At 35.1% G+C, this 15,007-nt stretch overlaps 1 protein-coding gene across 2 annotated transcripts in view; it reads right to left on the reverse strand.

Moving 5' to 3' along the window:
* The window catches only part of STXBP5L (syntaxin binding protein 5-like), a 526,662-nt gene that overhangs the window by 397,342 nt on the left and 114,313 nt on the right, over positions 1-15,007 (reverse strand). For both annotated transcript variants that reach the window (XM_006864137.1, XM_006864138.1), the window contains exon 3: positions 3,854-3,935. In XM_006864137.1, the coding sequence (XP_006864199.1) occupies positions 3,854-3,935 (82 nt within the window). The remainder of the gene's footprint in view (positions 1-3,853; positions 3,936-15,007) is intronic.

The raw sequence follows: 15,007 nt of genomic DNA on the forward strand, positions 1-15,007 counted from the left end.
TGTACAGGGTTTTCCAAGGCTGTAAATCTTTACGGGAGCAGAAAGCCTCATCTTTCTCCCACGGAACAGCTGGTAGTTTCGAACTGCTGACAGTGAGGTTCACAGCCCAATTCGTAACCACTACATTATATGTGTGTATATGTGTGTGTGTGTGTATCTAATGTTTCACTGGTTTTACTTCTCTAGAAAACCTGGCCTAAGATAATATCCAACCTAGTTGCATAAACTATAATCAGGTCCTATTAAAAATCTCTGTTTTCAAGTATTTTTTGTATAGTTGGCAAGTAAATATTCTCCCTTAAAAATCTACACTTGGAATTGTTATCATGACTAACTGCGACTATCATAATTGTAAAGGTAGAAGTTTTTTAACAAAAAGGGGGAGTAGTTAATCTTACAGTCCAAAAACAGAGGGCCTTAGGACCATCAAGGGAGAAGAGCAGGAGGGGAATGTGGGACCCTATCCAGAGAAGGCAGCGACACCAGAGATGGAGGCAGAGATGAAGACATGGAGAGAGAGAGCAGCTGAGGACTATAGACTCATGGAAAGAAAGCCTATGTGCTGGTGACCAGGAGGCAGCCTTCCAGAATGTTGCCTGAGTGTTTTGTGTACATTGTGTCCTACCTCCCACCCATCCCCCAAAAACAGAGGGAATAGAAACAAATACTGTTGAATGATGATGCATGGAGGAGATTGTAATCATTGCAATGAAACAATGGTGTAAAATCGATGGTCTCCCATGTAAACTATCACTCAATTCACAACAAAACTTTAAAATATATATATTCTTGGTATATGCATAATTTAGTTTGCTTTTTACATTTCAGTTGTCTTTATCTGCTATTTTCAAAGATCTATCATAAAAGTAAATATTTCTCTAAGTAGAATTTAATAACTTCAAGGAACTCTATTGGTGCAGTGGGTTAAGGGTTGGACTGCTAACTGAAAGGTCAGTGATTCAAATCTGTGAGAGAAAAATTAGTCAATCTGTTTCCATAAAGATATACAGCCTCAGATATCCTATGGGGCTACTGTGTCCTATAGGGTCTCTATGAGTCAGGATTGACTCAGTGGTGGTGGGTTTTACATAGCATCATCAAATACAAATATATCTTATTTCAAATACAATAAAATGTTTCCTGCCTTTTAGTGTAGCAGAAAACATAAGAGCAGAAAACGAATTGACACATATTACTTCATATAAGCTTAATTTATTTATTTTACTAAATTAAATAAGATCACTTTATGTTATGGCAAAACTGTTACCACAACTACAGTTTCTCAGCTTAAAATGTAAATGTGTGCCCTATTACAGGGCCTGATGTTGCTCTGGATATTAAATATGTTCTGTAAATGTAACTTTGCAGAACCATGGTGGTTCTAAGGTATATAAAATGTTTTTCATACTTGTCCAAGTACTGTGTTACAAGTAATCTTTCATAGTTTACAACATTAATCATAGATAGCAAACTTGTTCATAATTTCAACACTAAGAGAAGAGCCATCTGGGAATCCCTGGAATATTTTCTTCTTTAGAAGTACTAAGAGAGAATAGGAACCTACATGCCATTCCCATCCATAATAATTTCTAGATGAAGAATAGTTTATGATGGTTTTCTTTGGCTGTAAATATGTGATTTAAGTGTTAGAGAACAGCTTTAAAAATCATAATCAGCGAGTATATCCATAAAATAATGTCTAAAATTTTAAATAATTTCCATATTTACATATACATGAGCAAATAGGTATACATAGATATACACATTTAAAACTAAAACTCATAGATACTTTAATACCATGAGTTTATCCTATGCATGCCTTGAGAGATTTTGTGTGTGTTTGCTTATTTTATTAGTACAGTGTTTCCAAATACTTCATAGATACAAACGGATTATGATTGCTTTAAAGTACTTGATACTACAATTGATTTTTTCCAGATATTACATTCTAATCTCACTTCTTAGGAAAGTAACAATTCACTTGGAATATGATTAGGATAGTACTTGTATGAAATTTCAAAAACATCCTTATAGTAGATAGTTATGTACTACCCAAAAGATGTAACATGCCAAAGAACTGCAATTAAAGCAGCATTGTTGTTATAATGTGCCATGGAGTCGGTTCAGACTCACAGCAACCCTGTACAGGGTCTCCGAGGCTGTAAATCTTTACAGGAGCAGAAAGCCTCATCTTTCTCCTGCAGAACAGCTGGTAGTTTCGAACTTATGACCCTGAAGTTAGCAGCCCAATTCGTAATCACTATGCTACCAGAGCTCCTTTAAAGCAGCACAGATTCGATAAAATCTTAGTATAACAGCTGAATAAATCTATGGAGGAACTCAGTATTACTAATTCTATCTATATGAATCTATCTAAAACTGCGAGGTTAACTTATCATTGGAGGAAAATGAACAAGACCACTGATTGTCACCAGATATTCCAAACACACGAAAGCAATACCATCACCAGAGTTTCTAATAGAGGTTCAGTTACAAAAGCAAAGTGAATCTACTAGAAGCAAAGTTTATGACGATCTGTAAAGAGATTTAAAATTGTAACTAGAAAACTGGTCACAGGGTAAGAAGCTAGTAAATTTGAAAGCTAAGTGTGAGGTGGGTCAAGTTGATTCTAACTCAGCCATCATACATGGCAAAACAGAACTGTACCATAGGGTTTCCAAGGCTCTATAACTTTACAGAAGCATACTGCCATACCTTTCTTCCACAGAGTAGCTAGTAGGTTGGAAATGCCAACCTACTTTCATCAAGTCGATTCCCACTCATAGCAACCCTATGGAGAGTTTCTGAGGCTGTAAATTTTCACAGGATCAGGAAGTCTCTTTCCTGTATGGAGCAGCCTGTCGGTGAGTTCGTTCAACCTGATGACTTGTAATTAGCAGCCCAACGGGTAACCCAGTATGTCATCAGGGCTCCTTAGTTCAGAATACATTATATAAATAATGCAAGGAGGTTGAAGTCTTGTTTTAATTTATTCTAAGTTAGGTAGCACAGCAGCAAATTTAAAGCCTTACAGATAGTTTTCAGTGGCTCAATCCCAAAGTTAATTTCATGGAAATAATGTGTGCCTGCCAATGCACATCTATGCAGAAGACAAAAGACTGAAACCCCTCAGCTGGGAACTACAGAGTACCATGGAGACCTCAAAAAAGTTGATATTCTAGACACTAAAGACTAGTTATTATAATAAAAATGTTTTGCTTGATGTTATTGTTTTTACTTTTTTTCCCTCCCTCTTTTTGGTGCCACTGTAAAAGTCTGAGAACAAAAGGTCTTAAAACAGCCCTCAACTAATGATAGCTCTGCAACATTTCTGAGTTTGATAAAGACACACTTTGTTTGTAGGTGCTTCTCATTATCATAGTTCTATAAAAACAGTGAAATTGTAGACTACCAATTATCATACAAGTTGTAAATACAAATGCATATGGAGATATATACATCTAAAATAATCCAAAGGTAAATAAATAGATTATTTCATGGAAAATACTAACAATACATGAAGTCAGGTCTATATCATAAAATTTAAGTTGGTAGGAAGAGAAGGGATAGAAGTAAAGGTAAAATGAACCAACAGAAATAATTTTGTTTGTTCTTAACCATTTAAATAATAAATTTATAAATTATGCTAAAAAGGATAGTCTGACACAATCTTTTCCATTAAAATTTGAGGAATTGATAACTTCAAGAATGCTATATTTTATTTAAAATATGACTATGAATGATAAGGCATACATTTATATTTTTAAATATTTAGAATCATGATATAAAACATATTATATAAATTAAGGAAATGTGTTCATATGTTAAATAGTTTTAAAAAAAGAACCCTTACCTCATTGATTAAGAATTGGAGCTGCAAGACAGCTGCACCACTTTCATGTTGGCAATAACAATCAACACCAGGTCTCCCGAGTCTAATATAATTAAAGTTAAGGATACTAGTATTTTAAATAGCATCAATAATAATGAGTAAAGCAAAAACTAACTTCTTTAGCAATTGCTTTTTAGTTATCTATAGTTCTGTGACTAAAGAGTTGAAAATTTAAGTCATGTTAGTTGATCCAAATTAAATTATACATAATGCTGTATAATGTTCTAGCAGTATCAAACAGAATGACAGTAAAAAATTTGAAAGGATTGGTTTACTTATCATGGAGTAAAACAGGAATTGGAAATCCAGACACATCTCATTACACTTAAATTTATCTTATTACACATTTCCTTCATTAAAGTAAATTCAAAAGGAGCCAAATAGCTTAATGTAAGAAACAAAATCAGATCAGTAATATATATTTTATTTAAATATGCTTATAATGTTGGTGGCACTTAAACAACAACAACATAATCTTGGTATATACACAAAACCTTCTAAGGATAACAAAAAATCCAGAGATCACAAATAAATATATTTGACTATATATGAAAATGTACCACAAGCAAGTTGTATTTTATATTTATTTATCATTTGTTCTCTACCACAAATATACAATTTGTAAGAAAGCTTTTTTCCAGCCACAATGAAGGAAGGAACAAGGACTAGGTTTACCCTTCAACATGAAACAATTAAAAACCGACACCAAATATTAACAACTGTTTTCGGTCACTGCACCTCAGGTGACTGTGATCCCTAAGAGAAGAAAACAAAAACTGTGATTATCCCCAGCTCACTGGCTATAGAGACCACAGGAAAACAGATTCCATATGGAATCTGGCAGTCTCATTGAGTTTAGGAGATGGAGCTAAGAGTCTAGAGAGGCAAAAGATACACAGAGGTAAAAGAGCAAAGTGCCAAATAAAAAAAGTAACACATAAATATATCCAGAGATTCCTCTTGAATCTACAGCTAAGTATTTATGAGCAAAGGATTTTGAGAAAAGTAACTGAGAATGGGTAATGAACAACTCAAAAGAAGCAGAGAGAATAATCTCCAATGCTTGCTGAGGCCAAGCAATTTTTCATGTTTCCACAAGCCAGACAGAAAATTTCAGAATTTATGGGCATTGTGCAGAGTACTCAGAAGGGTATGGGCTCAGTATTGGAGACAATTCATTACTAGAATAAAGGCTGCTCTGATATTGCCTACCAACACTGCTGACCTTGCACTTAGCAGTCTAGTACTTATCCTACAGTACCATGTCTCAGTAAGACTAAACTATTTCCACATCATTTATGTGGAATAAATGATGTGTAAATACCAGAACAAAGTTTAAGGTGAACTATAGAAATACAATATGTAATATCTAACAAGGTAAAATTCAAAAGATAATACAGTCAACCAGGTATGCAAAGAAGCACAAAAATATTTTCAAGAATGAGAAGAAAAATAAATTGGTAGGAACAGATTCAGAAATGGCACAGGGGACAGAAATAGTAGATAGGATTATTAAAACATTTATCTTAACTATATGAGTCAGAACTGACTGATGGCACTTGAACAAGAAGAATGACAATACTGCATATGTTCAAGAATGTAGAGAAAAGATAAAGAATGAGAAGATCTATAAAGAATGAGAAGATCTATCTATCTTATCTATCATCTATCAATCTGCCATACCATGATGCCTAGGATATTGTGATGCTGGAAGCTATACCACCAGTATTTTAAATGCAAACAAGGACACCCATACTGGACAGGTTTCTATGGAGCTTACAGACAAAGAAGACAGACTTGTAGATCTATTTCTGAAAAATAGCCAACAAAAACACTATGGACCACAACAACATCGTCTGTTTTGCTTAGGAAATATCATGAAGGGGATCAACTGCTGAAGGAAGATACCATATTTAGAGAAATAGAGGGCCACTGAAAAAGCCTCAGTGAGGGAGGCTGGCACAAGTAGCCATAATGATGAACTCATAATGATAGATTCAATAGTGAGGATGACATATAACTGGGCAACAATTTGTTCTGTTATACATAGGTGGGCATGAGTCAGCAATGACTCAACAGCAGCTCTATCAATGTACCTATCATCTAAAATGTACCATAGAGAGAAAAACAATACCAAAAATAAAATAACATCAGGGAGATGTAGGACAATGCCAACTGGCCTAATGTATTTTAATTGTAGTCATGAAGGAAAAGAAAGAAGGGAAACAAAAAATATTTGAAGAAAAAATCTAAAGGAAAAAATACAGAAATTTAATTAGGGAAATGATTCATAAAGTAAAAAAGAATATCAATAAAGCAATAGAAATTTTTAAAAACTAAAATATTACTGATCTGATAGAGACACATGAAAACACTAAGACTATGGCCCTTAGAAATCCTTCAATTCTGGAAGTGAACTCACCCCCAAGCAGTAGATAGGCCTATAAGGTGAACAATAATATCCAAGAAGTATACACTCCTTAGAACAAGCAATCATACAATACCAAAAGGGCAGCATTTACCCAGGACAAAGTTCAGAAGGCAGGAAGGGATAGGAAAGAAGGACAAATGAAAACAGAAACCACAGGAAGGAAGGAAGTTAGAAGAGTGCTGATAGCAAATTGCAATCAGTGTCACAAAGTAAAATGCATATGAACTGTTAAATGGAAAAGCAATTTGCTCTGTAAACTTTCACCCAAATCTAATATAAAGTTTAAAAATATAAAAATGTAAAACCTAAATTCTGTAGTTAAATAGTATAATAACTGAAATGAAATATTCACTGAAAGGCTCAATAGCAGGTATGAGCAAAGCCTAAGACACTGTGGGAGATCACTGCGGGGACCAAAACTATATTATGAGATGTAGAAGGAGATGGGAGAGAGAGGAAGGGGTAGGAAATGCATTTGAAGAGATAATAGACAAAAAGTCTCAAATTTGATGAAAGACATGAATCTACATATAAAAGAAGCTCAAAAAGCTTTGTTGTTGCTGTTTAAAGTGCTATCAAGTCAAATCTGAATCAGAGTGACATTATATAGGATTTACAAGGAGCATCTGGCAGGTTTGAACCACTGACCTTGTGGTTAGCAGTTCAGTGCTTATCCTACAGCATGTATGATAAATCCAAAGAGAGTCACACTGACACATATTATAATCAAATGCCCTAACTCAAAAGTAATAATAATAATTTTAAAATCTTGAAAGTAGTAATAGAGGTGAATCATCATATACAAGGGATCCTAACATGAATAAATGCCAATTTCTTCTCAGAAACTATGGAGACCAGAAGGAAGATGGATGAAACATTTAAAATGCTAAGATAAAAGAACTCTCAACCAAAAGCTTTATAACTGGAAAAAAATGTCCTTAAGATATGAGAGTAAAATTAAGACACCTCCAGATAAACAAAAGCTGTAAGAGTATGCAACCACAAGACCTAATCAACAAGAAATGTTAGATGAAAGCCTTTATGCTGAAATGAAAGTTAAAATTTTTTACAAGACGCAAATATGACTATATAATGACAAAAGGGTAAATTCATCAAGAAGCTATAACAATTATAAATACATATGCACCTAACCCCACACAACTCTGCCTGTCAGTGGTGGCTTACATATTGCTGTGATGCTGAAAGCTATGCCACCAGTATTTTAAATACCAGCAGGGTTACCCACGGTGGACAGACTTCAACTAAGCTTCCAGACAAAGACAGATTATGAAGAAGGAGAGGTGGACTACTTTTCAACATTGAGCCACTGAAAACCTACAAATAAAGCAGAAGACTGGCATTGTGTAAGAAAATGAAGACATTTTGAACAGTACCAGAATACTGTCATATATAGTACCAGAAGATGAGACCCTTAGATTGGAAGGCACTCAAAATATGACTGGAAAAGAGCTGCCTGCCCAAAGTAGAGTTGACCATGATGAGGTGGATGGAATAAAGATTCTGGTAACTTCATTTGTTGATGGGGCACAACCCAAAATGATAAGAGCTACAAACATCCATTAAAAATCAGAATATGGAATGTACAAAGTATGAATCTAGGAAATTGGAAGTTGTCAAAAAAGAAATGGAATGCATAAAGATCAATATCCTAGGTATTAGGAAGCTGAAATGGACTGGTAGTGGCCATTTTGAATCTGACAATCATATGGTTTACTATGCCGGGTATGACAAACTAAAGAGAAATAGCATTGCATTCATCGTCAAAAAGAACATTTCAAGATCTATTTTGTAGTACAATGCTGTTTGTGATATAATATTCATATCCCTATGAGGAAGACCAATGAATACCAGTATTATTCCAATGTAAGCACCAACCACTAAAACCAGTGATAATGCAAATTGAAGAATTCTACCAATTCCTTCTGTCTGAAATTAATCAAACATAAAATCAAGATGTATTGACAATTACTAATGATTAGAATATAAAGAGGAAGGATCAGTAGTTGGAAAATATGGTCTGGTGATAGAAATGATGCTGGAGATTGCATGACAGAATTTTGCAAGACCAATAATTTATTCACTGCAAATAGCTTTTTTAAACAACATAAAAGACAACTATATACGTGGACCTCACACAGAAATCAAACATCTGGTAGAAGACAGTGAAAAAGCTTAGTATCATCAGCCAAAATAAAGCCAGGGGAATGCAGAACAGACCACTAACTGCTTATATGCACGTTCAGGCTGAAGCTGAAAAAGTTTAAAACAAGTCCACAACAGACAAAATATGACGTTGGGCATATCTAACCTGAATTTAGAGATGATTTCAGTAACAGATTCGATACACTGGACACTAATGAACAAAGACCAGAAGAGTTATGGGATGACATTAAGAACATCCTATAGGAAGAAAGCAAAGGATCACTAAGAAGACAAAAAAAGAAGTAAAACACCAAAATAGATGTCAGAAGAGACTCTGAAACATTCTTTTCAGTGTAGAGATATAAAGTCAAAGGAAGAAATGAGGAGTTAAAAAAACTACATAGAAAATTTCAAAGGGCAGCTCAAGAAGACAAAGCCAAGTATTATAATGAAACGTGCAAACATCTGAAGTTAGAAAACCAAAAGGGAAGAATACACTCAGCATTTCTCAAGCTGAAAGAACTGGGGGAAAAAAATTCAAGCTTCAACTTGCAATATTGAAGGATTCTATAAGCAAAATATTGAATGATGCAGAAAGCATCACTGTACTAAAAAGAAATGGTCAATGTTCAGCCATTTCAAGAGGTAATATATGATCAAGAGCCAAGAATACTGTAGGAATGAGTCCAAGGTGCACTGAAGGCATTGGCAAAAAACAAAACTCTGGGAAATGATGAAATACAAATTGAAATTTTTCAACAAACTGATGCAGCACTGGAAGCACTCACTTACCTATGCAGAGAAACTTGGAAGGCACTACCTGGCCAACTGATTGGAAGAGATCCATATTTGTGGCCATTTCAGAGAGAAGAAACCCAATGGAATGAGGAAATCATTGGACAATTTCATTAATATCACATGGAAGTAAAATTTTACTAACGATAATTCAAAAACGTCTGCAACATCAAGGAACAGTCAGGTGCAAACTGGATTCAGTTGAACTCATGAAATGAGGGGATATCATTACTGATGTCAGATAGATCTTGTCTGAAAAAAAGAGAATTCCAGGAAGATGTTTACTTGTGCTTTATTGATTATGCAAAGGATTTAGACTTGTGGGGACCATGACAAACTATGGCTAATACTGTGAAGAACCGGTATTCTAAAACAATTCATGTGCCATGGGGAACCTGTACATAGATCAAGAGGCAGTCATTCAAAAACACAAAGTTAACACTAAAAGGTTTAATATCAGGAAAGGTATGCATCAGGGTTGTATGCTTTCACCATACTTATTTAAACTGTATGCTGAGCAAATAATCTGAGAAGCTGTATTATATGAAGAATGGAACATGGCATCAGGATTGAAGGAAGATTCATTAACAGCCTGAGATATGCAAATGATACAACCTTGCTTGTTGAAAGTGAAAAGGACTTAAAGTGCTTACTGATGAAGATCAAATATCACAGCCTTCGGTATGGGTTGCATCTCAATGTAAAGAAAACAAAAGTCCTCACCATAGGACCAATATATATCAATAAATATATCAATAATCAATATATCAATAAATAACATCATAATAAATGGAGAAAAGACTGAAGCTGTCAAAGATTTCCTTTTGATCAGACCAACCATAAATACTCATGGAAGCAGCAGTCAAGAAATTAAATGATTTATTGCATTGGGCAAATAAAAACACAACCTTAAGAAAATAACTACAGTCGATGAACAATTTCAGCAAAGTCACAGGATACAAGATATCCACACATAAATCAACTGTGTTTGTATACACAGAAATAACAATTTGAAAGAAAAAAAAAAATTTGAGATAATAATTTCACTTACAATACTATCTAATAAGATAAAATACATATGAACACATTTAATCAATATATTTAATCAATAAGGCAAAAGACAGGTACACTGAAAACTACAAAACATTACTGAAAGAAATTATTATATACCTGTAAAAACATACGGAGTCCTGGTGTGGCACTGTGGGTTAATGCACCAGACTACAAAGCCGTTTGAACTGCAAGTTCGGCGGTTCAAGCTCACCAGCTGCTCCTCAGAAACCTATACAGGGTCGCTATGGGTCGGAATCGACTCGACGGAACTTAACAACAATATGTTGTTTGTTGTTAGGTGCCATCAAGTCAGTACCAATTCATAGCGATCTTATGCACAGCAGAACGAAACACTGCCCAATCCCAGGCCGACCTCACTACTGTTGCCATGCTTGAGTCCATCAATGCTGCCACTTGGCCAATCCATCTCACTGGCGATCTTCCACTTCTTCTCTGACCCTCCACCTTACCAAACATGATATCCTTCTCCAGCGACTGCTCCCTCCTGATAGTATGTCCAAAGTATGAGAGATGAAGTTTGGCCATCTTGGTCTCCAAGTAACACTCTGGCTGCACTTCTTCCAAAATAGATCTATTGGTTCTTGTGGCAGCCCATGGTACTTTCAATAGTCTCCTCCAACACCATAACTCAAAGGCATCAATTCTTCTATGGTCTTCCTTATTCACTGTCCAGATTCCGCATGCATATGAGGTTACTGAAAATACCATGGCTTGAGTCAAGCACACCTTAGTCCTCAAACTGACATCTTTGCTCTTCAACACTTTAAAAAGGTCTTGTGCAGCACATTTGCCTAATGTAATATGTTGTTTGATTTCTTGACTGCTGTTTCCATGAGTGTTGATAGTTGATCCAAGAAGAATGAAGTCTATGACAACTTCAATCTTTTCTCCATTGATAAGAATGTTGTTTATTGGTCCAGTGGTGAGGATTTTTGTTTTCTTTACATTGAGATGTAATCCATACCGAAAGCTATGCTCTTTGACCTTCATCAGTAAATATTTCAAGTCCTCTTCACTTTCAGCAAGCAAGGTTGTATCATCTGCATACCACAAGTTGTTAATGAGTCTTCCTCTAATATAAAAGACTTAAATAAAACACTATCAGTCAACTTGACCTAATAAACATTTATACAATACTCCACCCAACAACAGGGAACGAGGAGCTCTGGTAGCCTAGTGGTTATGAATCGGGCTGTGAACCACAAGGTCAGCAGTTCAAAACTACCAGCTGTTCCACAGGAGAAAGATTAGGCTTTCTGCTCCCGTAAGATTTACAGCCTTGGAAACCCTGTACAGGGTCGCTATGAGTCACAACTGACTCCACGGCACATAACCACTCTCACCCAACAAGAGCAGAATTAATTCCTTTTCAAATGTAAAGAAATATCTAATAATGAAGAAGATAATCTAGACTATAAAAGAAGTCTAAAAACATTTAAGAGTACTGAAACCATACAGAGTATGTTCTCTGACTGTAACGGAATCAAATTAGGAATTAGTAACAAATAACCAAACACCACCAAATGTCTTGTTTCAAAATCACTAGATGTTCCTTGGAAACACCGAACAGTTGAAACTGACTCCATGGCACTAACAACAACAACCAAATGTTTAGCTATTATATTGTTGTTGTTAGGTGCCATTGAGTCAGCACCAACTCATAGCGACCCTATGCACAACAGACCAAAACACTGCCCGATGCTGGGCCAACCTCACAATTGTTGCTATGCTTGAGCCCATTATATTACAAACTACCAAATAAGCAATGATGAAAAAAAGAAATCACAAGAGAAATTAGAAAATATTTTGGACAAAATGAAAACATAACATCAAAAGTTGTGAGATACAGCTAAAGCAGTAATTTGAGGGAAATTTCAGAACTTATATTAAAAAATTTTAAAGGTCTCAAAGCAATGATCTAAGCTTTCTTCTTGAGAAACTAGAACAAGAGCAAATTAATGCCAAAGCCAGCCAAATTAAAATAACAACAATAACCATTGATGAACACAATAACCATTGAAATAGAAAACTGAATAATAAACAAGAAAATCCATGAAACCAAAATTTGGACTACAATATTCAATAAAATTGATACAATTCCAGCCAGACTGATCAAGAGAAAAAAAGGAGAAGACCCAAATTTCCTATGTAAGGAATGAAGAAAGAGCTATTACTACAAAACATTTATGCATTACAAAGACAATAAAGAAAATTTATGAAAAATATTTGTCAACAAATTGGAATACTAAACTAAAGGGGCAAATTTTTTGGAAGGCACAAATTGTCCATTGAGCAATAGGAAACTTAACAGCCCTATATCTATTAATGAAATTGAATTTGCAATTAAGGTTTTTCCTTCAAATAGAACTCAAGACCCACATGACATCACTAGTAAATGCTACACAGCAATGGATGGAGAAAAATAATACCAATTGTACCATATGTTTGAAGAAATGAGAGGAATGAATACCTCTTAACTCATTCAGGACAGCATTACCCTGACACCAAAAATACACAAAGATTATTGTTGTTGTTAAGTGCCATCGAGCACTTCCAACTCATAGTGACCATGTATAGGGTTTCCAAGGAGGGGTTGGTGAGTTGGAACAGCCAACCTTCAGTTCAAACCAGTCTTGAGGTCCAGTGCTTTTCCTACAGCGCCATACCAAGTGTATTGATCATAAAATCAAATATTGCCAATACTAATTGAAATTTGGGTTAGTATTGCAATATTTGATTTTATGATCAATACACACTTTTTTCTTTGGCTTTACCATAACCACACTTCACAATTTCTTTCTTTTAGCCATCACTTCTCAAGCATTTTTGGGAAACTATTTTCCTCTGTTCCTTAAACATTATCCTAGGTTCTTTTTAGACATACTTGTTTTCACACTTTACTCACTTCTCCTGAGTCATCTCAGGCTTAAATTACCATTGTATATTGCTGAGTCTCAAATCTATGTGTATCTGCAGCTAAGGTTTCTCGTTCAAGGTACAGAAATCATACTTAATTCCTTAATGGATAACACCACTTGCATGTGCCGCAAAAAAAATCACACATTTCACACTTAGCATATAGCAAACTAAAGTTATATTCCCTACTAAGCCCATCTTTGCCTCTTCTATCCAATCTTTGTAGTGTCCATATTGCCATAAGAGATCAGGCCAAACATAGCTATAAATCCTTGATTCTACTCCAAATCCAACATATTATTTAGTCAATTCTATTCTCAAAACCTACTAGTGTTGCACTGTAGGATCAACACTGGGCTTCAAACCACAAGGACAGTAGTTCTAACCTACCAGCTGGTCCTCAGAAACCCTATACAGGGTTGATATGGGTTGGAACCTAGAAAAGAGCACTCAATAAAGAAAAACAATAATCAAGTAAGAAAAAGACTGAAAAAGAATGATTAAAATATTTGTTGTTGTTGTTAAGTGCCACAGAGTCAATTCTGACCCATAGCAACCCTTTATAGGGTTTCTGAAAAGAGCCTGGTGGGCTTGAACAGATGCTCTTGCAGTTCAAATGGCTTAAAACCAATATATTCCCAAGTACTCTCTAATTATCATTCTACCTTTAGTTTTAATTGTTACATTTTCATTTAAGTACAAAGTTACAATGCTTGAAAGACAACTTATAGCTTTTTGAGTAGAATTCTGTACTTTGGGTCCCATGAACAATTCTTATAATTAATTATATAAATTACATGCCACCAATGAAAAGTACAAAGTTGCAAGTGAAAATATGAACTAAGCTGATTTGTAAATTATTGTTTTAAGCAATACTTATAAGATCTTTAAATATTTTGTCTTATTGAAAATAGTATTTTTCATGTGTTTTTGTGATTTTTCAATTGATTCTATGCAAGTCTTTTGGACTATAATTATTAAAAATAGGACTAGGAAACACAGGATAAGTGCTGAGCTGCTAACCACAGGGTTGATAGTTCAAACCCATCACCCACTCCTTGGGAACCCTAGACAGGGTTTCTATGTGTTGGAACTGATTTAACAGCACTTAACAACAACAAGGAAACTAAGCTTAGGTATCATTTTTAAATGTGTATCTATAAAATACTATATTCTAACTAGGTGGCAAATAGGAGTTAATAGAAACTTACTCAGAAGCAAAAAGGAATTAACTTTTGATGTAAATAACAACTTGGATGGCTTTAAAGGTATTATGATGAGAAAAGGGAGCCAGTCTCAAAGTGTAACACGTTATATGATTCAATTTATATGACAATTTCAAAAAGAAAAAAATTAGGAGGAGGACAGCCAGCACTTCCCTGACCAGGCAGCTCAGGTAGGGCAGTCTCAGGGAAAAGGGGCTGAATCGCACATAAGAAACCTCTGTCTACCAGACAGACAGACTTTGAACAAACATAAGATCTTACATTTCAACATTCTGAACTCATTTTTTTAAAAGATCACATTGCTGAGGAATTACAGGCATTTTGAGTTTTTGCCTGCCTACACACAGTTCCCACTTACGGAGTCCGTGCCATCGAGTGCATCTGCCCCCTGCAGACCTTGGAATGCAGGGCTAGAACAACCCCACTTAGAAGGCTGCATTTCCAGAAAAAAGGAAGCATAAACTAACAAAGCCAAACAAATAGAGAGGGATATCGGCATGGATATCAGGA

Source organism: Chrysochloris asiatica, unplaced genomic scaffold (assembly GCF_000296735.1).
Source record: "Chrysochloris asiatica unplaced genomic scaffold, ChrAsi1.0 scaffold00061, whole genome shotgun sequence".
NCBI classification, from domain to species: Eukaryota; Metazoa; Chordata; class Mammalia; order Afrosoricida; family Chrysochloridae; genus Chrysochloris; species Chrysochloris asiatica.